Source organism: Miniopterus natalensis, chromosome X (genome assembly GCF_054644295.1).
Source record: "Miniopterus natalensis isolate mMinNat1 chromosome X, mMinNat1.hap1, whole genome shotgun sequence".
Classification (NCBI taxonomy): Eukaryota; Metazoa; Chordata; class Mammalia; order Chiroptera; family Miniopteridae; genus Miniopterus; species Miniopterus natalensis.
Genome location: NC_142103.1, coordinates 24,773,572 through 24,800,035, shown reverse-complemented (window position 1 = coordinate 24,800,035; position 26,464 = coordinate 24,773,572). Strand labels below are relative to the sequence as shown.

General features: G+C 46.6%; 1 protein-coding gene across 2 annotated transcripts in view; it reads right to left on the bottom strand.

Annotated features, from left to right (window-relative positions):
- Positions 1-24,546, bottom strand: part of TSC22D3 (TSC22 domain family member 3) — a 58,408-nt gene extending 33,862 nt beyond the window's left edge. The window contains exons 1-2 of one of the 2 annotated variants that reach the window (XM_016198526.2): positions 24,482-24,546; positions 23,455-23,880 (exon numbers count right to left, since the gene is read on the bottom strand). In XM_016198526.2, coding sequence (XP_016054012.1) covers positions 23,455-23,774 — 320 coding nt within the window. In that variant the 5' untranslated portion in view covers positions 23,775-23,880; positions 24,482-24,546. Of the gene's footprint in view, positions 1-23,454; positions 23,881-24,153; positions 24,233-24,481 lie in introns of those variants that run through there. The other variant, XM_087813501.1, reaches the window with a different exon arrangement.
- Between the last annotated feature and the right edge of the window lie 1,918 nt (positions 24,547-26,464).

The following is a 26,464-nucleotide window of genomic DNA, read 5'->3' as shown; positions in this document are numbered from 1 at the left end:
TCTGTGAAAGTGCTTTGGGAATTGTGAAGTGCTATGCAAATTCAAGGGATTATTATTAATGATGGGTGGGGAGGCAGCCACATGATGTGAGGAGCAGAGTGCCAACTTGCCTGCTCTCCTCCTAATCTTCTTCAAGTGAAGGCATTGGCGTTGCCAGCCAGCCTGTAGCCAGCTAACACATCAATTGGGATGGTTATTTGATTAGTGTTACCCCCCACTATCCCCTAGCAGAGTTCAGAGGAAAGAGGACAAGAAAGGAGTAGGTGAATTTGGGTATGACAAGAGAAAGGCCTAGAGTAGTGATTAAAATAAAAGTGGACCCTTCCTTTCAAACAGTCTCACATAGCGAATCCAATGTATGAAACATATGAAGCAAAGCTACTCTAGTTAAAGTTGGGGTAAGGGGCATGGATTCCCACTGGCTGGGCCCTCCACTTATCTTTGAGATCAGTTTGGTTGATCCTTAAGATTCCAAAGGAGCACACTAAAAAAAAGGTGTAGAGAGCAGGAGCTCTTGCTTGGCACCTGGTACTCTGGGCATCCAGGAGGCAGCCACAGCCTGGGCATTGGAGGGATGCGGGTACGGGGCACAGAGAAGGGGGTGAGAGAATGCTATAGAAAGGCAGAAGGGGTAGGGTGCAACATTTTTTGTCTACTCAGCAGCTTTGTCTAGGGTCCCAGGCCTATATTCTCGGGTTACCCTAGAATGGTTTTCAGCTTTGTAAATCAGTATTGGAAGGCCAATGAAAAATGTGGATCTAGACATGCATAAAACAAAGGTCCAGACCAAATCAACGTGAGCAGTGCTCCTGCTTTCTCAGCTTTGAGGAGGAGGGAGTAGTTCCCCAGGGTGAGTCTGCTGAAGCATCTCCTTTCAGTTTGTGGGACCACCATGAGTGGGCATCCCTGATGTGGTCAGGGGGAAAAGACCAAAAGAAATTGGTCAGAGAGCTTTAGGTGGGCTCAGTGGCCAGGCAGATAGAAACTTACCACCAGCCCAGGGGGTGAGCAGAGGAGGAGTGATGAAAGTGCTGGTTGAGCACAACAATAAACCCTGCATGCCAGGTAGAGAGTATTGAGCATGGCCATGATTGGAGCTGTCAGAGACTTAAAACAAGGGGAGAGAGCTGGGCAGTTGGGGTCAGGGAAACAGAGAACAGCTCCCTTCAGGAGCACTTGCTCCATTTTCCTACCCTCCCCACCCAAACAGGCTCAGCGACAGGGTACGGCTGACTGACTAGGCAGAAACTGATCAGATACTGCAGGTACAAGCTTAATATTCCAGTCTGGATAGGGGTATGTGTGTCCAAGACTTTCACAGGCAGGACATTGGTGGTTGCTGACTCCCTAAGGCAGATGGAACAGTGTCAAGGATTTCCTTAGAGTTGCTGTAATGGGAAGGATATAATATTAATATTAATAATAATAATAATAATAAAATAATAATAAAAACAATTTAGGAGTAAATGATGCTGGCATCCTAGAAACATCCGGTCCTGGTAATTCTATATTATTCAGGCCCTTTGCAAAAAGCCCAGCATCTTTCTCTAGGAGATTCTTATTCCACATGTGTCTTCCCCTGATTCCTTTTCCACATGTGGTGGCCCAGAGCTCCTTCTCAAATTACCCTGAGGTAGCTGCTGCAGAGACACAGTTGCTGTGCCAGGGCTGAGCAGGAAATGGGTAACCCAGAGCAGAGGATCAGCAGCAAAAGCCATTTGTGCTCTAAGGAAACGAGAGTATTTGGAATTCCGGTGTGCTTGGGCGGAGGGGAAGAGGTCATTACATCGACTCAGACAGTCTTTGTCCCTGCTCTTCTGGAAGGGAGCAGTGGGACCATCTTGGAAAATGTGTTGGATGAGAGAATCACTTGGCTAGGGGTTACTTCCCCTGCATAAGCCTGTGTGAGCACAGACATAAGGAAGGAGGTGGAGAGGGGGGGCTCCTGAGGGGCCTGGAGAGGAACAGAATTCAAGGAGAAAAGAACAGATGAGCCAAAAATAGCTTTGCAACAGCCCCTTCTGAAGGATGGTAACCCTTGTTTTGTAAGTGGTTAGAGCTCCTCTCTTTAAGGGAGAATAGTTTTGCTATTACAAGTAATTCCCTCACTCTTGCTTTCTCAGATATGTTTTTAGAAGTCAACTGAGTCAGGTACACATGAAGGGGAATTTCCAGTTTTCCCCTACATCTTCCAAAGTGCCTGCTTGGCTGGTGGGGGGAATGGCACAGAGGCCTAGGTCGACTTCGGCTACCTGATCTGCAAGCTAAGGCTGGACCCTTCACCCTGACACTCACTCCCTTGTGTCTGGGCATCTAGGACGCCCTCTGCTAAAGGAAACAACATTCCCAGGGATGGCCTTACACATATATGGACAGGGTGGCTGCCTGCTTGGAATGATTTGAGGGGCTAAAGGTCAGAGGAATCTTGCCCAAAAAGGCCAGCTCCACTAGCCCACAGCTGTTCTTAGTTTGCTTATCCCTTTCAATAGAATTGGGACTTGGGAGGAGTAGGACATTCAGTTACTACCAGCTGTTTACACCTTAGCTGGATTAATTCTATCACATTAGCAGTGGCAGAAAGCAAACTTCCCCCTGGGGATGGTTAAGATTCCAGGAGATCAGGAAAGTTCTGGATCATGACCTAACACCTTGTAGTTGAGAGCCCTGAGTAACTGGAGATAGTTTGGGGGAGCTTGTACTAAAAGGTAGAATGGGGGAGGAAAGAGTGTCAAAAACAAATCCTCCCCAGTTCACCAGTTTCCCAGGGATGACCTTGTTCCTATCTTTTAGCTAACAATGCTTTAGATTTGGCAAGTAGGTTTACAGCAAGGGATATCCCATCTCTTCACTGGACTGAGGCATCTCCTCAGAATTCATACTCTTCTCTTACTTAGTGCAAGGACCAAGAGGGTCCCTTTAGTGCAGGTTAAGGAGGGATGAGGTCTGGAGCAAGGGTGCCATTCACCTTCCCTACTGGGCTTCAAAGCCTAGCATGGCTCACCTCTTGCTTCCTGAGAAGAAGAGCATGAAAACAGTCCTTAGTTCTTTGTCATGGGGGGTGGGGGTGGAATCTGTTCCCTCATCAAACCCCTGCCTGGAAACAAACAATAGGAAAGGAATGTACAAAGAGCTGCATCTGGAGGCTAGGAGTGTGTCTTCACTGATGCCAGCACAGACCTGAGTGGAGTGGATGCTCCCAAAGATAGCTAAGTTGGACTTGGCAGCTGGAGTCCCTTTGCACTGGTGGAGGTTTGAAGCCATTGGGACATCTAGAGCCCTAAATATGGAGCACTACTACCCAGCTTAGGGTCCCCAGAGAAACCACCACCACAGAAGCCTAATGAGGTTGCCAAGGGAGTGGGTCTGGAAATCTCACAGAAGGGGAAGGGATGTGGAGCAAATGCAGACCCAGGCTCAGCAGAGGGCCCATAGCCAAAATACGCAGGGCATGCAAAAATGCAAAAATCAATTCACAAAAACAGCAAGAATTAAGTCTAGATAGAGCCTAACTGAGTTCCCTGGCCTTTGTAGGTTGCAGGGACTGAAAGAACCCCATCCACCCAGGTTGCCACAGTACCACTGTGGAGATACGGCATTAGCTGCAAGCTGCTGTGGCTAGCTCAAGGGTCTGGGACCTGTCCTCCTGGCCTCTAGCCGCCAAGCAAAAAGCAAGCCTCTGCTCTCCTTCCTTCACCTACAGCTTGGACCCTGGCAGGGTGCATCTGGCCAGCTCTGCTCTGTTTTCTTAAGTGTTCACTGAGCCAGAAAGGAGCTAGTGAGGGAGGAAGGGAGTGAAGAGGGAGAATGGACTCGAGGAAGGGAAGAAGGGCCAGGATGCCAGCCTCCTGAGGTAGCACAGATTCCGAATGAATACACTACTGACTGTGAAAGGTGGCAGGGCTGTCTCTTCCAATTCTAGCACTTCTGGGAGTCATTTCTCAGCTCACACTTCCCTCCTGTGACAGATACATAAATCCTTGGCTGAAGAGGCTGCCGTGCCCCTTCCTGTCTCAGGCGTGATTTTCCTCAGATGAATTGCACCACCTCCTTCAGACTTGCATAGGTCAGATGACCAGACCAGGCACAGTAACACAGCCATCAAGCTATGATGATTAAGGAGAAGGGAACTATGATTTCCTGTCAACTTCCTGGCCCTGTGTCTCCCCAAGTCAAAGTAGGTACTGGTGGATAGGCCCCTTAGACCTTCCTGGACAAATCCATGGCATAAACAAGCATTTGACACATTTCATAGACACACAGAAAAGACTTCTTTATGTCCAAAAACCAATTCCCAGGTATTTCTGGGTGGCTTTTTCACTTGTGAAATGTCTCTGGCAATGCTTGGTCTCAGCTTAGCTTCTCCCTGGATCTAGTTTTCCCTCCTAGTTTCTATATACATGAGGGATGCAAGCCCATTTTCATATCAGCCCAAATTAAGAAGACAAAACTAGTAAAAAAAATTAGAACCACAGTGCAATTTCAAAGAGCTATACATTATTTTTTTATATTATCTTCTATTTTGGATAATCCACGCAACATGTCTAAAGTTACCCAGCCACGTGAAATTCAACTATGATTGTATTTGGAATCTGTGTGTGAGTGAATAATTTATTTTTGTAAGAACCTTCTTTCTTTATGTTTGACTTGGACTGGTGTCAAAGTGACCCTGCATGCCTAAGTACACAGAGACTAACTAGAAAGAGGGGGAGCCTGGGATTTAGTGACTGCTATGAATAATCCACAGTGAATAATGAATATAGGAATAATCAAAATGTGATTCTACCTAGATACAAGAATGGAGCTATGTGGGTGGGTAGGGTGGCTAAAGACAGAGGCTACAACGAAACGTTAGCAGACAATTTCTTATCATTAAGGAACAAGCATGATCCTGGGTGCTCTAAATAGGAAAAAGGCATGTAGGAACTATGAGGTCATCTTCCTTCTCTATTTCATGGCCACTGGCCACCAATGAAACACTACACTGCTCCAGTCTCCTGTGGGACAACTAGTTCAGGGGATTAGGGCAGGCAATTGGGTCCTCCGAGGCTCAGTTAATTTTGCTCCTTTCTTAACCTGCCATGTTGCAAATGTGTGTCACTGGTCATAGGAAATTGGGGTGGTTGGCTAAAGGCAAAGGTGTGCCTGCTATACTCTCAGCTGTTACAGAGGACAGAATGAAATCTCTGGTGGAGAATTTGGAAACTGTCTAAAAGATAGAGAAAAATACATGAAAATTTTTTACTTTAAAAAATAGATTTAGCTAATTTGGAAAAGAGGGCTGACAAGGGACATAATAACTACCACTTAAGCATATTAAGTGGTGTATAAGAAAGCTGGAGGACAGAATTTATGAAGAAGAGTTTCAGAGAGCAAAGGTTGTTAAATATTGGACTGTACAACCAAAGGACCTTGTGGTATTTCCTTTCTTAGAGGTGTCTGAAGCTCAGCTGTCTCCATTGGGTTCTTTTGCTAAAGACAGTTTCAGGGACCAGACAACATAGGAAAGTCACTCAAGGCTCCTGAGGCACCACCTAGCTGGAAGGTAGGAGAGCAGACCTTTATCACCTCTCTGCTTCCTTTCAGGGCTCACACTTATAATCCGCAATGTGAGCCTTGGGAAGAAGCAGGACTAATAATCATGTTCCTTATCTCAGGGTAATGGAAGGAGGAAGTAGACCAAAGAGCCCATCACAAACTCCCTTTAGAAGTGGGAACTCCCTTGTCCAGTTTGATTTTATACAAATTTCCCACCAAACCTTGTCTGAATGTCTGGAAATCGACCCAAGTTCATGCGAAATTGCTGCAATGACATATTTCCTTTATTTCTATGGTGGCTTTGTGCATTCAGAAAAATATTGTAACCTCTTTGACTTGCTTCCTGGAAATACCTCCTTACATTTGAGTTGACTATGTTGAAAAGAAATCCATGGAAACTGATGAGGACAACCCCAACAGCCTTCCAGCAGCTCCTTCCCTATGTGTGCTGGTGCGTGATAGAGACAGTGGTCTGGAGCAAGGGAAAGGCCTGCTGCTAATCTGGAGTGTTGAGTATCACGGGGCAAAGCAGGACACAGTGGATATAAAAATAGCAGGGTATTCTTACATTTGGAATAAGGCTGTCAGAGGAGGCCTTCATGCTAGGTGTACATAGACAAGACAATCTTATACCATACTGTATGGCTTCTATGACCCTCTGGCTTCTCTTTTCCATCTCTGCTGACAGTGCGGCATAAGGCCCCAAATCCAGTGATTTGCTTATCACTGTAAAGGTTTTGGCCATATCTGAGTACCACTGGTACTGTTGCTTATTTCATATTTTCTCTAAAATACTTTAGGCAGATTCACTTCTTAAAAATACCTCCACCTTAGAAATAGTTTTTTAAATCATAGGGTGTACATATTAGATACATCCCCCCCCAATACATGTTAAATAAATAAATAGCTATAAAAGTAAAAAAACAAAGTTGGTCCACCTACCACACAAAATCATCTCGCACACCACCAGCGTATACTTACTGGGGTTGGGGAAACAGCGGTCTCTGTATAGTGCAGGCAGATGGTCCCTACCAACAAGCATGGCTTTATTTCTTTCTCCAATGTAAAGCCTGCAGGGCTTTAGACTGCCCAAATGGTCAGGACACCATCCTGAGCCTGCCTCCCTCGCCTTCCTCTCAGGGCTAAGGCCCTGGCCCTTATTATTTTCCTCCTTTCAGGTGCCAGCTCGAGCCAAGGCTGGAGTTTGTAACAGAACACAGGGTCTTTATTTTATGTCAAGTGCTCCTTTCCTAGAGCTATTTCCCCTGCTGAGAATTCTACACTAGACCTCACTTAACTCGGACAGTGCCCTCTGTGGCGTGGACTTCCTCTGCCTTGGCCCCAGGGGTTGCTTCAACTGGAGCGCCCCAAGCCCACATCAGTAGCCCAGAGCTCACACAGGCCCCAGCAATCTGCAGATGAGGGAGCGAGGAGCATGTGGGTTCCCCCTAACTGGAACATGGTCTTCCTTGGGAAGCCTGTGACCCCACTTCTCCCTGAGCCTACTTCCTGGGTGGTCAGGAGGCAAAGGAGGCCCACAGCAAGAACACAAGGGTGGAGGCAAAGCATTCTGCCAGGTTGAAAGATGTGTGTTTGATAAATGTTAAACCCAAGGACTATCAGGGCTGACCAACAAGGAAACCAGCTTCTGTGTAGATGCCTTCAAACCCAGTGGGTGTGTCCACCCCCTGGGGATGTTTTCCAAGTGATTCTTGTTTCATTTGGAGAGTTAAGGTCTTCAGTGACTTACAACTTCTTTTACTGTTGTTAATCAATAATCATCCCCCATCCTTCTCCCCACCCTCTCCAATCTAACCTGGACACTCAGGTTCTCTGGATACAAAGTTCTTGGAGGAGAAGAACTGCTCTGAGGGAGGTGGGGCTGAGACTGGGAGCTCTGTCAACTCAGTTTCCAGGGCTCCCAGAGCCCCCTAATTTCCATTACCCATGGGGAGATGCCTTCGAGTTGAGGGTGCCCAACTTGAAAACCTTCTGGTGAGAAAAAACATGCCAAGTGTGGACACAAACCTTGCAAACTTTAAAGGACACATGTAGATTCTTATTTGTGACCTTGTTTGTTTGAAGGTATAAATCTCTATTTGGTGAGAGCAGTGGCACAATCTATCTCCCCTCTTTCTTTTTGTCCTCCTCTAAACTCTCCTCCCTTTCTGCCTTCTCCCCTCTGGCAGCCTCCAAAGAGCTAAAGGTTCTATATAATGCAGCCTTATTCCCTGCAGGAATCTAAGATCCTTTTCAACCTAAGAAATCTATGATTGATTGAGTGGCAAGAAATGATTGTAGAACAAACTGAGCCAAGAAGAAGGAGGGCTAGCAGGGAGGGAGCAGAGTGTGTAGTGGTGAAGGTAAGGGTGTTAGAGCAGTGGGCAAGTGTCTAGACAGGTGGGGGGTTCCTCTTTATTCATTCTCCCCACTGCAGTGAAGATGCTGGTGGGTACACGGTTGGCAGAAGATACTGGAGACGATCTGCCATGTAGGGAGCACCGAGCTCTTATGCTTGGGCTGGCAAAGAACTTTCTGGTTAGTGAAGTGTTACCTACTATGGCTTATAAACTCTCACCATATAAATCAGAGAAGGATGACCAACTTGAAGAACTCAGAATACAGTGAAACACCAACAGTATTAAACACCAACACTCACCAAACAGAGTGATTTGTGTTTTTTTAATCCTCACCCAAGAATATTTTTCCATTGCTTTTCAGAGAGAGTGGAAGGGGGAAAGAGAAGGAGAGAGAGAGAGGAAGGGAGGGAGGGAGGGAGGGAGGGAGGGAGGGAGAGAGGGAGGGAGGGAGGGAGGGAGGGAGGGAGGGAGGGAGGGAGGGAGGGAGGGAGGGAGGGAGGGGGAGAGAGAGAGAAACATCAATGTGAGAGAGACACATTGATTGGCTGCATCCAGCACCAGCCCAACAGAGGCTGGGGATTGAGCCAGCAACCAAGGTATGTGCCCTTGACTGGAATTGAACCTTCAGTCCACAGATCGACGCTCTAACCACTGAGCCAAACCAGCTAGGGCCAGATTGATTTTTGGTAGCTCTTCTGTGCATTAGTGGGGGGAGAGTAGCTATATATAGTAGCCATCAAATTCTCAAAGGGTCCCCAGTTGAGTCATGCTGCGGTGGGTCTGATGAGGGGGTTTACCAAGAAAGTAGGTTCCCAAGACAAAGTGCTAGTCTTATCCCTCTTCTTAAGCTCTGTTTTAGATCTGGATGTGAATATGCAAGACCTAAAAATACCCCTAATTAAATTGAGAATTTCCACAAAGACACACATGAAAAACTCAAGAAATGCATTCTGGATTGGATATTTGAGTTTTGGAGCTGAAGGGGCGACTGGGAGACATTTGGTTGAAGAGCTCATAAGCAATTTCACATTGACCACATCCCCAACATCCTGGTTCTCATTAACTAACTCTTTCTAAGTCTACCATTCTAGAGTTTTGAAAATCATCTCATGTTCTATTCAGCCTGGACTCCCTCTTGGGGGCATGACTCTTAACACATTTACCACCTTCTCTTCCCCTTTTCTTATTCATGGGAATCCCATCTCCTCCATCCCATCATTCTAACACTCAGAGGTTCAATGACTTTTTCAAGTGTCCATGCATCCTATCCATACACATCAAGATTTTAGAGGCATAGTCTTCCACAATATTTGAGTTGGAAGAGACCCTAGAGACCATCTTATCTCTCCCTTCCCTCATTCTGTAAGTAGAGAAAGCAGCCCACAGAAGGGAAGAGGGGTACTTACTCAAGCTCAAGCATCAGATTGGTGGCAAAGTCAGGACTTGAACCCAGGTCTTCTGGATCTAAATCTGACCCACTTTCCACCACCTCGAGCTGTAGCTCTTCCAGGAACTGTGCCTCCTCCATGAGTTCAGAGTCCTCCCCAAACTGGGGCTCTTCCACAAGCTGGGGCTCCTCCAGCCTTTCCCTCTTCATCTCACCACTGCCCAGGGAAGCCTTGATTGCCTGGCTGGGGTTGGTTCCCTCCTCTCTCTCTCTCTCTCCCTCTCTCTCTCTCTCTCACTCCCACTCTCACTCTTTCTCTCTCCTTTCTCTCTAATTCTCTCTGTAGCTGCCACGCTAGGGCGGGGACAACTGAAAACTCTTTCCTAGGCTCAGAAGAAAAAGTGCTCAGGGAGCCTCAGGGCCAGCCTGCTGGCTCCGGCTGTGGAGGCAGGAGGAAGTTCCCTGCTCTGAATGTCTTTGGGGCTCCCAGGCTCTGAGGAAAGGCTGGAGCTCCTGGGGCGAGTGCTGCCCTCCAGATCTTCTGTCGAGGTTGGGCCAGCTTCCTAAACTAACTCCCAGACTGAAGGGGAGGGCCGGATCCTCCGGGGGAGCCCAGACAGCGGCTCTGCCAGCCAGCCCCTGTGGTTGGAACTTTCAAAAAGACCAATGTTTCAGCAACTGATTTCTTTTCCAACCCGAACAGCAGGCCTTTCTGTCCCCCTTGCATGACTGTGGCTGTGGCATGCAGCCCCAGCCTGAGCAGAAGCAAGATTCAGGGCTGGGACTCCATAACACCCAAACCACTGGTCAATTCCATTAAATAAAATCAAATAAAAAAACACAATTTTTGGCATCAGGTGGATCCAAAGCTGGTCTCCTGGCATGGAGAGCTTGTGTACTTACTGGGATGGGATGTGCACAGCCATCTAGAGATGAGAAGTCAGAAGACCATTGGATCAGTGAATCAGGAGATATGGTTTCTCTTTTCAGCTGGTCACTAAATGGTTATTTGTTTTGGGGCAGGTACCTATCACACTCTGAGACTCAGTTTCCTCATCTGTACTTGGAGAGAGTCAGACCAAAAGTCTGTGAAACCCCTATGAGTTCTGAGCATCTGTATCTCTGCCTAAGATGCATGTGGAGGCAGAAGGTGCTGGTGGCCAAACCTGGGAAGGGAGAAGAGGGTCTTGAAGAGGCAGTCCCTACTAGCTCCACTATGCTCTGGAATCCTTCTCCATTTGGTAGCTATGCCAGTAGGGTGACTGTGTGCTTCTGTAAGTTTTGATCTCTGGTAAAATTTTCAAAGCTCCTGGCAGCTCTCCCTTCCCCATACCGGAGGAAAACCTTCTCAGTCATTTATACCTTATTGTGAATGAAGAAAGTTCAGAGAGCAAGCCTTGACAGGAAGAAAGCTTGCCAGTCTGGGTTGCAGGTGTTAGCTGGCTTTAAGCAGGAGAGGGTGCGTGAACGACAGAGCAATGGGAGGGGTCAGTGAGTAGACTGGTGACAAAGGGAGGCAAGGCAAGTCAGGCAGTTTTGTTCTGGTTCCACATATGATTTGTCTAATAGAAGAAAGCTTCGTTTGACTGAGTGCTTCCCTGGAGCATCCTTTCATTTAATCTTCTCAACCACACTTCCCCCATTTTCTAGATGAAGAAGCTGAGGTCCAGAGAAGTTGTCACTAGCCAATAGTAGTGATAGTCTATCAAATGTGAAGACCCTGTTTCATGAGCACATGGTGGCTAATGTCCTCTGCTCCTCAGCAGCCCTTCCAGGGCCTTTGAAGGGAAGAGAAGCCCATCCTAGTTACCCACAAGGATGCACCTCCCATTCCACTCTAGGATCCTGGCTCCCCAGGACTTAACAGCCCTGGGCACACCTTGCAGCTAATACTAGAATATACTAGCAAAGCCTCCCATATTTGAATAAGAGACGGAAGACATAGCATTTTGGAGACATGGTCATTTCTGGGGGCCAGTTTCAAGAATAATCTTCAGGCATTAGTTCTTTATTCTCTTCACTGACCTTACCTGTTCATTTGGCAAGTGATGAACTCTTCAAAGTATTCCTGATCCTGATTTTTCAGCTGATAGGCCATTATGGCCCTTAGAGAATCGCTCTGTCTAAATCAAGGCTGCTTGATCTGGGCAATGAGAAAATTTCCCTGGGGGTTTGCTCTTAACTGAGGGCCTCGGTGAGCCAGAAGAACTTCAAAATCCATATTTTTGGGCATTAGCAGTGACTGGTTCATTTTGTCTTTCCTCAATACTAATTTGGGGCAAGAGTTCCTCACAGAGGAGCATATGAAGTGCTTGAGGTTTTACCAAGGTGAATTTTCTTTTTGTGGATTTTCTAACCCTGAGGGAAGCCCCCTTAACTTGTGTTCTTGCAGCTTCCTGCACTTTTCCTTCATTATGATCAATTGTAATGATATGGTTATTTGTGTAATTGATGTCTGCCTCTACCACGAGATTGTAAGTTTCCTGCCACAGGATCCTGCCTAGTTTTTTGGTTGCCACTGTAGCCCGTGTCTAATCTTTGTTGTGCACATGGAAGGAAAAATCCTCCTCCTCCACAAGTACCTGGGGTGGGCAGTTTTACTCCATTGCTCCTATGGGTATTCCCCAAAATTGTTAGACTATGGAGGACGGGTACCCCATTGAGCCTAATTTAGCCAGGAAATGAGAAGGCTGAGGATGTGGAAATAGACTCTAACAGTTCCTTAGTCTATTCCCCCACATCATTCCAATTCCAGGAGAGGATATGCTTGTTTTAATGACTGATTTCCATTGGAAATTTTATAGACATTTTTATTTTGAAATTACTTTCATCTATCACACATTCACTTTCCTTTTCCTTAGAAGAACCTGCTTCTGACTTCTTTGCTTTCCCTACCTGTCTGTGCCCTTCTGTCCATGGTCCTTATAACTAGCTCTCACACTTTTATCCAGTTCTTTATTGTTACTCTCACCACCATCTCCATATTTATAAATTAATATAATATCCCATGGTAATTTTATCTAGCTTCTCTGAATGCTTATAGTCAGGAAGTTCTTTCTGCTATCAAATCTCAATTATTCATGCTACACTACAGGCCTGTTTCCTCTTGTTCTGTTCCTAGTGTGGTTTGGAAACAGCTAGTCTCCATCTCTGAGTTGTGACTTTTCTTATATTTGAAGATCAAACTCTTTCTCTCCACCCCCCTTCACCCCACCTTTAAACTCCTCTTAGATCAATCACCTTAGTTCCTATAGCCTGGCCCCATAGTCGCCTCAAGTCTCCTGTTGGCTAGTTTTATCAGCCTTATCTGGACCCTTTACAATAAGAATTCCTTGGATCATACCGGGCTCTCAGCTGTCACCTGTCTTGACATTGTTGTGAGGCCATCCTTCTCAAATGAAAGCTCTTTGGAGCCTCTCAATCAATTTCTTTGCCCTTCTCAGAGGTGTAGCCTCCTTCCCCTTCTGCATTCAGGATGTTTTTCAGACAAATATCTGACATTTGTAGCCCAGAAAATTTACAATTTGGGCCCCAGAAAAAAGTGCAGCCTGAAGCTCTGTGCCCCACTGCCTCTGTACAATGAGAAACATTCATAACTTATAAGGAGGCCTACAAAAGGAAAAGAAAGCCCAGACGACCCTCCCATTTCTTTTTTCTTTACAGTAAATAATTTACAAAAACAAATTCTCCTCCCCACAGGCAATAAATACCCACTTTATCACCAGTCCCCAGGGCCAGCCTTTACACATTTCTATACTGTCATGGACTATTTTTAGTAAAGGATGACATTAAGTACTAGTTGCCCTGTGGGCTTCAAATTTATTTCTTCCTCTTGTCAGAATGTTGTCAGTCCTCTCCTTTTGGACTTGCTGGCCATAAAGATATTTCCAGGGGTATAAGCAGCTACCTACATGGTATAACTTCAGGGATTCCTTTGAAAGTCCTCTGTCTAAAAATGTCTCCTTTGGCCTGGATCTGATGATTAGAATTTCAGAATTAGAGATTAATTTCTTTAGCTCAAGTATCACTTCCTCAGGAAGCCTTGTTTGATCCTTTGTTATATTCTCTGACAGAAGCTTATTCCTTTTCCCTCTTGGCACTTAGTTTGAAATTATAGATTCATTAGTGTGATTATTTGGTTAATGTCCATCTCCCTCACTTCACTGGCTATTCTATGATGGCTGTGACCATGCCTTTTGTGACTTTCCCATTCTATTCCCAATGCTTACCACTGAGCCTGACACACAGAAGGTGTGCAAGAAATATTTGCTGTTGATTGAATCTGTTCATCAACTTCTGTTTGAATTCTCCAGAGCATTGGTGGGAAAGAGTGTGGGCACTGATGCTCAGGACACTTTCTGGGGGAGAGGGCCCCAGAAAGCCAGGTTGGAATGCTGACCATAAGCAGCACCCTCCTTCCCCAGGTGACCTGAGTGTGATTCCTTTTGCTTCTACTTGAGGCTTCCCTCCTTGTTCAGCCCTACTCTAGGGCCTTCATTTATAAGGCATCTGGGAAAGAAGGGTTTGACCAATGTGCAAACAAGGCTAAAATGACACCCTGTGGGTCTGCCAACAACTTTTTTTTCCAGAGAGACTTGGGTGAATAGTATATATATTCTTGTGGGAGCACCTTGACACCCCCTGGGTTCTGTTACCCACTTCAGAAGGGTCCTGGTAGAGACTGAGGCCAGAGGTATGCAGATATGAAGCTACACTCCCCAGGCTCCTCTGGTGCCTGCCCTCGACTGCACTACCAAGCTCAACCCTCCTGGCTCCAGTGGGATTTTTCCAGGCATCAAGGGAAGTGCTATCCTGATCCCAGGCCCCAAAGGCCTCAACTCACCAAAGGCTATCCCAGGTCCCCTGAGGAGAGAGTGCTAGGGGCCAGCTTACCCCGAGTCAGAAAGGGGGAATGAGAAGTGGGTCAGTGTGGGCTTTTTTCTCATACCTGAAGCTTGGTGACTCTGGGTTCTATAGTAGGAAGAATGGGAAGTTTTCCTCACTGCCCTTTCCCCCACCCAGGGCAGCCCCTTCCTATCCATGAGCCCTGCTGGACTGGCAAGGTTCCCTTCCCCTCTCCCAACCAGAAAGCCCATAGCCACTTCCCACAACACCAAAGACAACCCATTAAGGCCCTGCTGGAACCTGCCACCATAAAGAGACTCTCCCTTCCTAGTTTGCTTTGCCACTGCCCAAGCTTTGGACCTGCAGACCCAGGGCACCATAAGCTTGAGGCCATTCTCTCAAGGAGCAAGAGCTCCAGTGGGATTGCTTTGTTTCCCCACCTGCCTGGGACACAGCTGCTTCACTCCCCCAGCTACACTCTCAGCTCCCCACACTCCATTCCTAGTCTCTGCCACCTCCCATATCCTCTACTGTACTTAGCACAGAAGCATTCAATAAACCCGCGGTAGGCGCTCAATAAATAGCAGGCCCTTGGTCAATAAATGGTAGATTGATTCACTGAAGTGCTTGGTTGTTCAGTATATGGCTGAATGAGGAGGTGTTGCTGTCATTAATTTGCTGTGCACCTGGGCAGACAGATTATTTTGCCTTAGAACTGAGCTGGGTTTTTTCTTATTCTTTTTTCCCACTTTGTCCCTCTCTCTTTCTCTCTCTCTCTCTTTTTTTTTTTTTTTTTTTTTTTTTACTGCTACTGACTATGAACTGAAAAGGCAGGGGGGGTTGGGAGAAGAAAGGAGCTGGAAGCCTGAGAGGGGTCTCAAGAAAGAGAAATTCTGTACCTCCACCTCAAATCAGCTAATATTGACTGGATTCTGGCTGTGATCCAGGGGACTTGGGGTGCCCAGCTCTCCTGAGCCCTGAGCAGATGGTCTTGAACTTGTCTGAGGATTTATGTGCCTGAGCTTTGGATGCAACCATGCCTGCTAGTTATCCCCACACCACCTTTTTTAAACTTTATTTCCTTGTTTCTTCCTCTTTCTCTGACTGGAGAGAAGTATCCTCAACTATTCTCAGCTGATGAGTAATTTACTGGCAACACAATGGGACAGGCTGGGTAAAGACAAGGGAGGAGAAAAAGAGGACCTATTGGTTTAGTCACAAACTTTGAGCCAGTGGTATATTAGATTGATGGGGCTATTCTGTGTTGAAAAACATCACAGAATCCAGCCAGTCCGACTTCATGGGGGTCTCAGTTTCACCATGCCAGTGATGCAATTTATTGAATAGGCCAGGGAGAGAATTAAGAATCATTGTGAATTCAGGCCAGTCTGGAGACTTTGAGACTTCATGGAGAATGAAATGGGAGTTGGCTCTTTAGGGTCATCCTTCAAATAGCTCCTCAATCTTCTGGTAAACCCTTCTGCCTAGGGCCCCCAGAACAATCCCTGAACCAACAAGCAGATACAAAAGGAAGAGGGACTTCTGAGATGTTCTGGGGCTCTTCTAGATGTACCAGGCTGTCCCCTTAGCAGTGTACTGTGAGGTAATAGCAGGAGCCTACCTGTCCCCTCTGTCATACCCTAAACCACACTAAGCCCACAGGAGCTCACCTGCCTGCTTACATTTGCTGCTGAGTGTGGGAGTTCTGGGGGGATCACCTTTGCAGCCTGGTACCTGCCTCTGAGCAGACTGCTGGCGTGACCTAGGGAGAGCAGGCTTTTCCTTTAGGAGTATGATGAGCTCAACTTAGATCCCCAGCAGACTTTTGAATGCCTGGCCCCAGAGAGGCCTGCCACTGAGCAAGCAGAAGCTTGATGCCTCAGTAACTTATCTCTGTTACATAAGGCACTACACGAGATATGAGTCAGGGCCCTCTGGATGGCCTAGGCCCAACCTAGTCTGTGAGTGAGACTAAATGGGAGGTGTGTGTATGTGTGTGTGGGGGGGTGTAAGCCAGGTAGGAGCCACTGGAACCATTTCCCCTCCTCTCACTTCTCATCCCCTTCTTCCTCAGGGATAGCTGTAGCCAATCACTGGCCTAGAGAGCTCGGCAAGAATCTGGACCTGAACCCTAAACTGTGAGCAGCTGCTCTCCATCTCCCCTGAAGAGGAGACAAGAGGAAGTGGGTTGAATACCCAAGGCTATTTTGTGAGTAAATTATTCTTTCGAGGAAGGATAGGGAAGGTCCCTGTAGAGCTCTGTCCACAGGCAGGAGCCCAATTTCAGGCTGGGTCTATTTGAGGAAAGTCTCTCCCAGGGGAGGAAGGCTGATAGCGTGCTTGGGGCATCACTGACCAAACAGGCTTCCAGCTCTGTTTCCCCTTGGGCTAGTGTCTGCACAATGGGAAGCTTCCCATTCAGTCTCCCGTACTGGCTGGGATTTCGCACCTCTTACACTGTTACCAAAAGAGCAATAACTACTTTGGGGCAGGGATTTACAGCTAGAAGATAGAAATGAACCTACCTTGCCAGCTGATAAGATTCTCTCCTGCATGAATTAGCATTTGGAAAAGCTTGCTTTCTACTCTCACAAACCCCCATCTCATTCCCGCTCTGACTCCTTAGCTAAGCTAGATTGTGGGGTGATTGACAATGACTTCTATAAGCCATTTTTCCTGCCCCACTTCTTATCTAACTTGCTTTGAGGCTGGGATCTAGCCTTCTGGCCTTCATGAGGTTCCCATTAGACAACAGAATTCTAAGGAGGGCCTGCTGTGCCAAAGCTGTGGCCCCACAGCAAAGCCCTAACACTTGTCCCATTATTGCAAGCATTGGGGCAGCACAACATGTCCTGGATTATTATTGCTCTCTTCATCTAAAAGGGAAATTTTGTCTTTTTGACCCCTGTGGTCATGGAATGCTCTTCCTTGAGTGTACTGAGGCACAAAGAGTGCCCCACCAAATGGGCCCATGCTTCAGTCCCACTCAGCATGTTGGCTTCTCTGGGGCTCAAGAGGTGATATTGCATGACACCAACCACTTTGTTATGTAAACCCAGCCAGCCATGGCAGATTATGGCTTTGTAGTTATCTTGAGGGATGTCTTACATAAGAGGAGAAAGTTCAGGTAGGAGCAGAATCGCATGAGCAAACACAGCACAACGGCCACCAGCAGGTGCAGACACAACCAACTTCATTCCTTTCAAACAACCCACAAAGTGGGGGGAAGTGTTCTGCTGCGCTCCATCACTCAGGGGACCCGGAAGCCCTGGCAGCCTTGGCCAGACACTTCCATATCCATTTACCCAGACTCCCTGGCCTTCAGGACCTTCTGGAAAGGAACCAATACTCTACCTGGAATTGAGAACTTGCTAGTTTATCTGGAAGTGCAAATATAAGCAGGAGTGTTAACCTTCTCTTTAGGCAGGAAAATAAGGTCACCCTGGAAAGAGCTATTTTCTGAGGTGTGGATTCACATTGGTCCACTCCTGGAAACCTGGAGAAATAGGTGAAAATTATGCTCTGTTCTTGCCACCTTTCTTTAAGATCATGAACCTTCCATCTAGACTTCTTGAGTTCTCATGCTATCCAAAGCCCCATACTGCAGCAGGGCTTTCATGGACTCTGGCCTTGTCTTTCTACCTTTCTTGGCCAAACTTGGCTTTCCCACATCTTATTCCCAGATAACCCTGCTCCCTATGAGCTGTCACCCTGAACGAAGTTCTTATAAACAAATCCACACAAAGTAGTCAATGACAAGTAAAGATATCACATGTTAGTCTTTTAAAAAGTAAACTCTGGGAAGTAAACCAGAGTAGACCCTGGCCATGCATGAGAGAACACACTAAAACTTTTGCTAGTTCCTTATTCATGAACATCTAGAAAGCATATAATGTCCCCCATAAAACTTGTATTTCCATCACTTTGTTAAACTTCTTAGCTTTCTTTTCAATATAATCACCAGCACTAGCAGCTGACTCAGGGAGGGGGCATTCTCCCCAAAGAAAAAACGTTTGCTCACTTCATGAGAGTTACTACATTTGTATGGACTGACTCTGAGTAAGGGACCACAAAATTGGGTTGAAAAGGAGGTGCTGAGCAACTCCACTCCTAGGTAGAGACTCAAAAGATTTGAAAGAAGGGATTCAAAAAAATAACAGTATACCAATGTTCATAGCAGCATTCTTCACTAAAGCCAACAGATGGAAATAACCCAAGTGTCCATGGATAAATGAATGAATAAACAAAATGTGGTATATACATACACTGAAATATTATTCAGTCATAAAAAGAACTAAAATGCTGATATATGCTATGTCATGGATGAACCCTGAAAACATCATGCTAAGTGAAAGAAGTCAGACACAAAAGGCCACATGTTATATGATTCTACTTATAGGAAATAACTAGAATAGGCAAATTCAGAGACAGGAAGTAGAATACAGATTACTAGGGGATGAGGGGGAAGAATGGGGAGTTATTGTTTGAGAAGTACAGAGTTTCTGTTTGGGATGATGACAAAGTTCTGGAAATGGAGAGTGGTGATGGTTGTACAACATTGTGAGTGTACCTTATGCCACTGAATTATATATTTAAAATGGTTAAAGTGGAAAATTTTGTTATATAAAATTTACTGCTATATATGTATTATGTAATATATACATACATTTTATATATAAAACATACATATATAGAGAGGGGGGGAGGGAGGGAGGGAGGGAGGGAGGGAGGGAGGGAGGGAGGGAGGGAGGGAGGGAGGGAGGGAGGGAGAAGGTGTGCTGTTAGAGCACTAGGGTCACTCACAGGCAAAAGCCTCTTAGTACGTGGAATTGACATCTGTACCTCAGCAAGAAGATGGTTTATCTCATATCAATTTTCTCTTGAGGTATTCAAATCATAAATGTTAAGTTGTAAATGAGTTTGTGTTTTTAATAGAAAATATGCCTTAATCTGAATGCCTATTCTTTGTCAGACCAGTAGGAACTCAAGAAATAGCTATTTTACATTACCTTGGGCTAGGGAAGGACTTTCAAAGCTTGGTACCAAAAGCAAAAGTCACAAGGCAAAGAATGGCAGGCTTAACCACATAGAAACCCAAAAACCTCTCTGCAGCAAAGAACTCCATCATCAAAATCAAATGGCAAATGAGTTGACAAAGGGTTGCGATCTCTAATTCAGAGTTTCTCATGATGTGATCAGCATACCACTGTGCTGTATAGGAGAGGAGTTTTAGATGGTTCCTAGACAGAGAACTGAATCTTAGTGTGACTTTAGGAACTACAGCAGGCAGGCTGGAGAGTAGTTTGGCCCCTCAAATCATACTGGGTAAGCAGCTACATCCTCAGAAGTCGGATCCAGGAATATACCTTTATGAAATCATGAACTCTGAGTCTCATTTAGAGAAGTACAAATAATTGTTATGCAAATTTTTCTCGGGAAACCTGATCTTTCCTTTTACTACTATATATCAACTCAGTAGGGGAGGTTGAATGAATTAGCACACATAAAGCAATTAGAAATCTTTGCTATTGTTATTTTCTGAGCATCTAAGTGTGGGAACCAGTTGGTGCCAGCTCAGAAGCTTAAAGGTAGGCTCCTAGGGCTTTTAAAGCAACAAGGGAACTCCAATTCAGAATATCTCAGACCACCCAGGGCAGGTGTGCTCCTGAGCCAAAGGCAGCAGAATAGAGCTGATTAAGAAGTTTTGGATAAACTCTTAGAAATAAATTTGAGGTTACAATGACAACAGAATATGGCAAAAGTTTCCATTTCAGATTACTACCCCTAATGATCAGATAATTAAGGTCCCTCAAATTTTGACTGCCAGTTTTTTCATAGGCTACATTTAAATTGGAAATTTTAGCTGTTTGTCCAGCATATTCTATCTGCCACCTAAGTTTTCCAGTTTTAGAAGCATATTCAAATGATAAGGTGGAGTGCCCTCATAATAGAGTGACCAACCATCCCAGTTTCCCTGGGACTGTCCCAGCTTAAACATTGAAAGTCCTGTGTCCTCAAAAGGTATGGTTGGCTACCCTACCTACTAAGGACATTTTAAACATTTGGTTAGTTTCTCAGCTAATAGTTACCTCTGCTTAACATTTTTTTCTTAATAGACAATTATTTAGTGTCTGACTGATCTTAGGTGAAGTTTTGCTCTGCTCTTCATCGCGAGGCATCAGACAAATTACTTAATTTTCCCAAGCCTCAATTTTCTTTGTTATAAAATGGAGAAGGGCGATAACAGTATCCATTTTGTAGGTTGGTATAAATATTAAATGAGATTAGGCAGATATAACACTTAATACAACCTATAAATGCTAAGTAAATGTTAGCTATTAATCTATTATAGTTATTCGTTACCTAACACAAGATTGAAGGAGTGTTGTTTTAAACACACTTCCCAATAGTTTAGAGAAACCATTTACATACCAATAAATCACATGCCCATTAGCACTGAGTTGTGTGTATACACACAGCACTGTCCATCAGGACTACTCCCAGACTATTAGAGTTACACATGTGGTTCAGATAAACAAACAAACAAACAACTCACACTTAAACCTTAATAAGGATTTTCCAAGGCCAGGTTAAAGTTGCTTTTTTACATTTTACAATTGTTACACCAACAATGAAGCAGTTGTCTAACCAAAAAAACCCCTTTATTGCATACTGGCTCTATAACTAGGAACCCAGGGAAAACCAAGTGAGTGTAAAACACAACCCTATCCTCAAATTCCTTACTCTTGTGTTCCAAGGACACCAAGAACTAAGCTGGGAGCAAGGGACAGGTCAAAGCAGACAAACCAGATAGAAGTCAAGAATGTGCCCCGCCCTTCCCTCCCAAGAATATAGGAGCCCTTCCAGCAGGGAAATGGGCTGCAGGAGGAGGAGCAAGGAGAGTCTCTTCTCCAGGAGAAGAGGTAGCCTTGAGAATAGATAAATTAAAGGGGGAAAAAGACACCTCAATAGGAATTTGAAATATCAAATCATTAAATGGAACAGAAGTCAGATGGATGGCTTAAGTATAAAGATAGAAACCCAGGAAATAAATGAAGTAAGAAAGAGAAAATTTTCACTCAGGAGAAGTCTGTCCAGCTCAGATATTGGAAAAGTCCCATGACCAGCAATAATGGTCTCCTACTTTTGCTAATGAGAGTGTCATTCTAGGTAAAACCTAAAGCAAATTCAGAATCCCCAACCACTAAGGTCCCAGTTATCAAGGAAAATGTAAGAACACTTTGTCCTGCTAGAACTACAAGGCTGTCTGTTACCACAGGACCCTGTCACACTCCCCAGCTTTACAGAAAGGCTTAGCTATTTAGGGCACTGAGTTGCTCTGATCCCAGGAAGCAAGGTGCTCAGGTCCACATTTCCAACAACTCACTCTGCTCCCTCTGCCAATGACCTCAGTGCCCCACACTCCTACTCTATATCATTTCTATGCTTTGCCAAGAACCAAATGCCAATTGACAGGTGTCAATGGACTAGGTGACAAAAGAGGTCTTTCCATTCAAGAAACCCAGGCAATCAGAAAGCCTCCCAAGGTGTGGCACAAGTAAACACTTTGATCTCAGACTCTCAGTCCCACCCCTCACTCAGCTAGATCCAACCCTCCTAGGCCCCAAGCCTAGTAACCCTGCTGAGGATGTGTCCCCTCTTACACAGCATCAAGACCATTTCAGGGCAGTTTCTCTCTCAGTTGAAAGCAAATGTGACAGGAGCTCTTTCCAGGTGTCTCTACTGCCCCTCCCCCACCACCACTCTCCTACCAAGCAGAGCTGGATTGTTAGGAGCCTGTTAGGACTTTTGCTTAGCGGAGCTGCAGCATCTGTGGTCTGAATACACTTATAATAATCTCTCACCAGAAATGAATATTCCCTAGAAACCCATTAGAACATGGCCTGGTTTTTTTAGACAATGAAATAAATTGATGCCTAAAGTAAAATAATAGATGAAGAAGGTCTTTGATGGCGTGGAAAATGCCTAAGAAATATATTTTATGATATATTATGATAATGCTAACAAAATCAGCAGCCTGGCTTGTCCCCTCCTGGAACTTCTGGGGTAGCGGAGGTAAACCTGGTCTGAACACTAAGTGAGGGTAGTTCCTGGCTATCTCTATTGCTTTTAAAATTTCCTTTTTATGCCTCACTGAAAAGCCATCCAATTATTCAAATATTCTGCGGTGCTCACAATTTCTTATTACCTTGTCTAAGCACACCACCCGCCCATGACCTGGAGTCTGAGAACTAGAAGAAACCTTAGGGAACAGAGAGGTCAGGTGACGTGCTCAGGCTCACATAGTGAGGCAGAGTTATAATTTGTATTACATACAACCCAGGCCTTCCACCGCAGGGCTCTCTTTCATGCATATAACTTTGTCATTGTATTTCTCAGGCGCACGCTCGCGCCTGCACACACACACATCTGTGTCCTGTTATGATGGCTCCAAGAACACCAAACCCACCTCGGCTGGGTTTCCTGAAGTTGCCTCCCCTACTTCGAAATTGCCTCAATTGTCCCCCCAAGGCTGGCTCTTACCAGAGTGTCTCAGACCAGAAGACTACAGACTCCTTGGGGCTTCCCATTGTGTTTCTCCCCTCCCTTCTCTCTTCCTTGCCTTTCAGCAAGATTTCTAGAAAGTCTTACCTTACTCCCCACACTCCAACAAACACCTGCGATGACATGAATCCATCCACCTTCCCACCCTAGGATGCTCTCCGGGGCTGCTTTTAGCCATCATTGTAAATTGAAGGCCGTGATCCATGGATGGGGTGGGGGTACCCCATCCAGAGTCTCAAGAAATTCTCAAGACTGTCATTTCTTATTCCCCACCTGTCCTACATCGGCAGTCTCTTTATTTGTCTTGACATTTTCCCTGCCCTCACTGTCAGTCAGGGCCACTCAGTAATTTCAAAGCCCTTGAAGTTTCAACCTGAGTTAGCATACTTAGAAATGGGCTTTTGTGAAGGGTGGAACTCAGGTCCCAAGAGCATCCCATAGCAGTTTCCAAAGTGGCACTGGAAATTATGCATTGGAGGAGGGGGTGCCACCAGCTATCTCTAAACCATCTAGGGCTCTGGCCACTTTCTAAGCTCCAGCACCTCCTTAGGAAAGCCTCTGCAGGCACACTTCAACAGAGTTCCCACCTGCCAGGGGTTCTCTAAACCCCACAAGACTCCAGGTAGCCTCGGGGTGGGTCACAATAGCCTGAGCGCCAGAGCTTCTGTGAACTTCCTGGTAGCCCCTTTTGTCAGAGGTGAGGGTCCAGCAGAGGCTGATGCTAGCCAGAAAGCATGCCCACCCATCTGCCCAGCCACCCACCTGTGGAAGAAGAGCAGGATGGAGAGCATGGTCTGGTCGATGTTGCGGTTACAGATGCCCTCGTTAAGCAGGTAGCAGGGGTCCCGCAGCACGGGCTCTAGCGAATCCTGCCGCATTATGGTGTTGAGCTTGTCGGTGTTGAGGTTCTCAAAGATCAGCTTCTCCTGCAGCTGCCGAAAGTTGCTCACTGTGGGGCTGCCTGGGCTCTTGTTCTGCCCGCTGCTGTCTCCCTGGAGCCCGCTCCGGTGGGCCAGGTCCAGACAGCAGTTGCAGCAGTCGAGACCGACAGGTGAGCGGCAATCGGTTTTGGGCTGGGCCATCTTCTCAGGCTCGGGGGCCGCCTGGCCTGCCAGGTCCGGGGCGGCTGGCAGGTGCGCGTCCTCCGGGTTGGCCTGAGGAGACTCCAGGGTGTCTGGGAAAAGCAAGCTGCTAAGAGAAGAGTTGGAAATTAGCGCCTCCAGCTAACCACACTTGGATCGGCCCCCTTCTGGCTGTGCTGCTCGGGGTGCGAATAGAAACAGCTGGACAAACAGCTCGGAGTGGATCCTTGGGGCTCACTTCCTTTTCTTCCTCCTCCTCCTCCCCCCCTCCGCTAGAGGCCCGGGCCGTACCTCCCCCCCCCCCCCCGCCCCCGAGGTGCCACACGCTGCCGCAGCACCTTCCCAAGTTTCCCAAGTGTGAGCGGGACTCGGGGTGGACCTGTGGCAGCAGGAAGGGCGGGCAGCAGGGCAGAGGGAGAGCCGGGGCGCGCCCTCGTTTTCTTCTCTTTGCTCCCTCCCTCCTGGGCTCGCTGGCTCGCCCGCTCTCGAGCTCCCCTGGGCTGTGCTGGCTGAACGGTGGCAGGAGCCCAGCATGAGTGAGTGAGCGAGAGAGCTGCACGCCCAGGAACCCTCACAGGGCCTTGGCAGCATGTAAATTACCCCCGGGGGGCCGGTGGAGACCGCTCCAGCTTCCCCGGCGGGCGCCCGCCCCAAGCCCGCTCGGTCCTGCCCCCAAACCCCCGCCCCGCCCCGCCGCACCCACGCACCCTCGCACCACACAGCGACTAGCACCACACGGCGACTCGCACCACACGGCGACTCGCACCACACGGCGACTCGCACCCTAGCCTGCTCAGTAGTGCCCCGCGCCTCAGCTCAGACTCTCTCGCCCCTCACGGCGCATCCTCCACCAGAAATCTACAAGCGGCCCGACTGGGGGCGCCTCAGCACCCAGCTCTCGATCTCGGCGGGAGGGCAAATATTCCGGATCTCACCGCGGACGGGTCCCCCTACAGGAGCGACACCGCCCTCAAGAGCCTTCTTACAGCCTCACACCACCACTCTCCGCAAGCCTCTTTGGGGCCGGGGTGAGGGGGGCGGTGCAAAGAGAAACGGTTGCTCCTACCGAGAGTTTGAGCGTGCCAGATACACTTCAGGAGTACTCAATAAATGCCTTAAACAAAACTCACAGAAGCACAAACTCCCCTCGGTTGTATCCTTTTCTTCTCACTTCACTTATCTTTCCCTCTTTCCCCCACTTGGAGATCTCTGTCCTGGCTTCCGGGAATGCAAGATCCCCGTCAGGCTCTCGGAAGCCGGTCCTATACTCGCTCTTTTTTCTCTCTTCCCAGTTTGCCCTTGTCTCCTGACCCCTTTACGTCTCCCTGTGTTTTTTCTCCCATTCTTTTCTTTCTTTCTTTCTTTCTTTCTTTCTTTCTTTCTTTCTTTCTTTCTTTCTTTCTTTCTTTCTTTCTTTCTTTCTTTCTTTCTTTCTTTCTTTCTTTCTTTCTTTCTTTCTTTCTTTCTTTCTCTCTTCTTTCTTTCTTTTTCTTTCCTTTCTTCCTTTCTTCCTTTCTTTTCTCTACCCATTTCCGTTTTGTTCCCTTTCTTTTTTGCCCACTTTTTCTTTTTTTTTACTCATTTCTTTTTCTCCTTTTCTGTGTTTCCTCATTTACCCCTTTTCGCCTCCTGGACTTCTTTCTTCCCCTTTCTTTCCCCTCATTTTATTTTCCTTTTCCTTTCCTCACTTCAGTGCACACCCCCCCCCCCTTTCGCCTCAATTTTGTCCCTTTCTCCTGACTCCACTTATCTTTCCCTATTTTTCAAACTTGCTCTCCCCCGTCTTTTTCTCCATCTGCCAAGGTAGGTGATCTCTGCTCTTACCCTTTTAAGATGTGTGGTGATTGGCTATTCTTGATCACCGGAGTGTCATGAAACTGCCAGCTGAGGGGTTTGGGGCTCAGAAAAGGTTACTCTGGAGCGTCTGACATAAGGTGAAAGGTCAGATTTGTGGAGAGCAAGGCAGGTTGGTGACAGGGTCATATACCAGCTTTGTGAGATGTAGGGATGTGTGCTGTGGTAGACTTCCGGGACTTGGAGACTTGGAATACTTTGACTATATACGATTAAATAACTATTGTTTCCTCAAAAAAATTCAAAATATTTATGATGTTCAGTTTTCACATAAAATTCAAATAGATTTCAGTTTCAGTCAGCACTCCCCTCCACCCCCACCCACCCCTTCAGCTCGCTTCTTTCACAGGTCCTTGGCCCTTGCAATAGAGCAGTATATACTGCCATCTTGTGTTTGAACATTGAACATTTTCTGCCTGGGACACAGAGTTCGATCTTTTGGAGAAGCCAGAGGTGCCTCCTAGTGGAATCCACACTGCATTGGTTCTCAGAGTAGGAGGAAAGGAAAGACAGATACTTTACCTTACGAGGGTCCATGGCCAAGCTGTACACCTGGAGGAACACCAATCAAGGCAGAGCCATCCTCTTTCTAGTGGAACTACACTTGCTTGAGTCTCTCTAGATTAGACTTCCATAGATTCGAAATTCCTTCCATTTGCCACAAGCATCAGCACTGTGATTAGGAGCAAAGGGCAGCCAACAAACTCCTATTTCCAACAGGTCTTATATGGGGTCTATAAGGCCCTATGAGTATTATATATCCCTACAGTTTCTGGAAATGGAGGGAGGGCAGTACTCTCTCTGCTGTAGGGACCAGAAAACCAGAAACAAGCTGT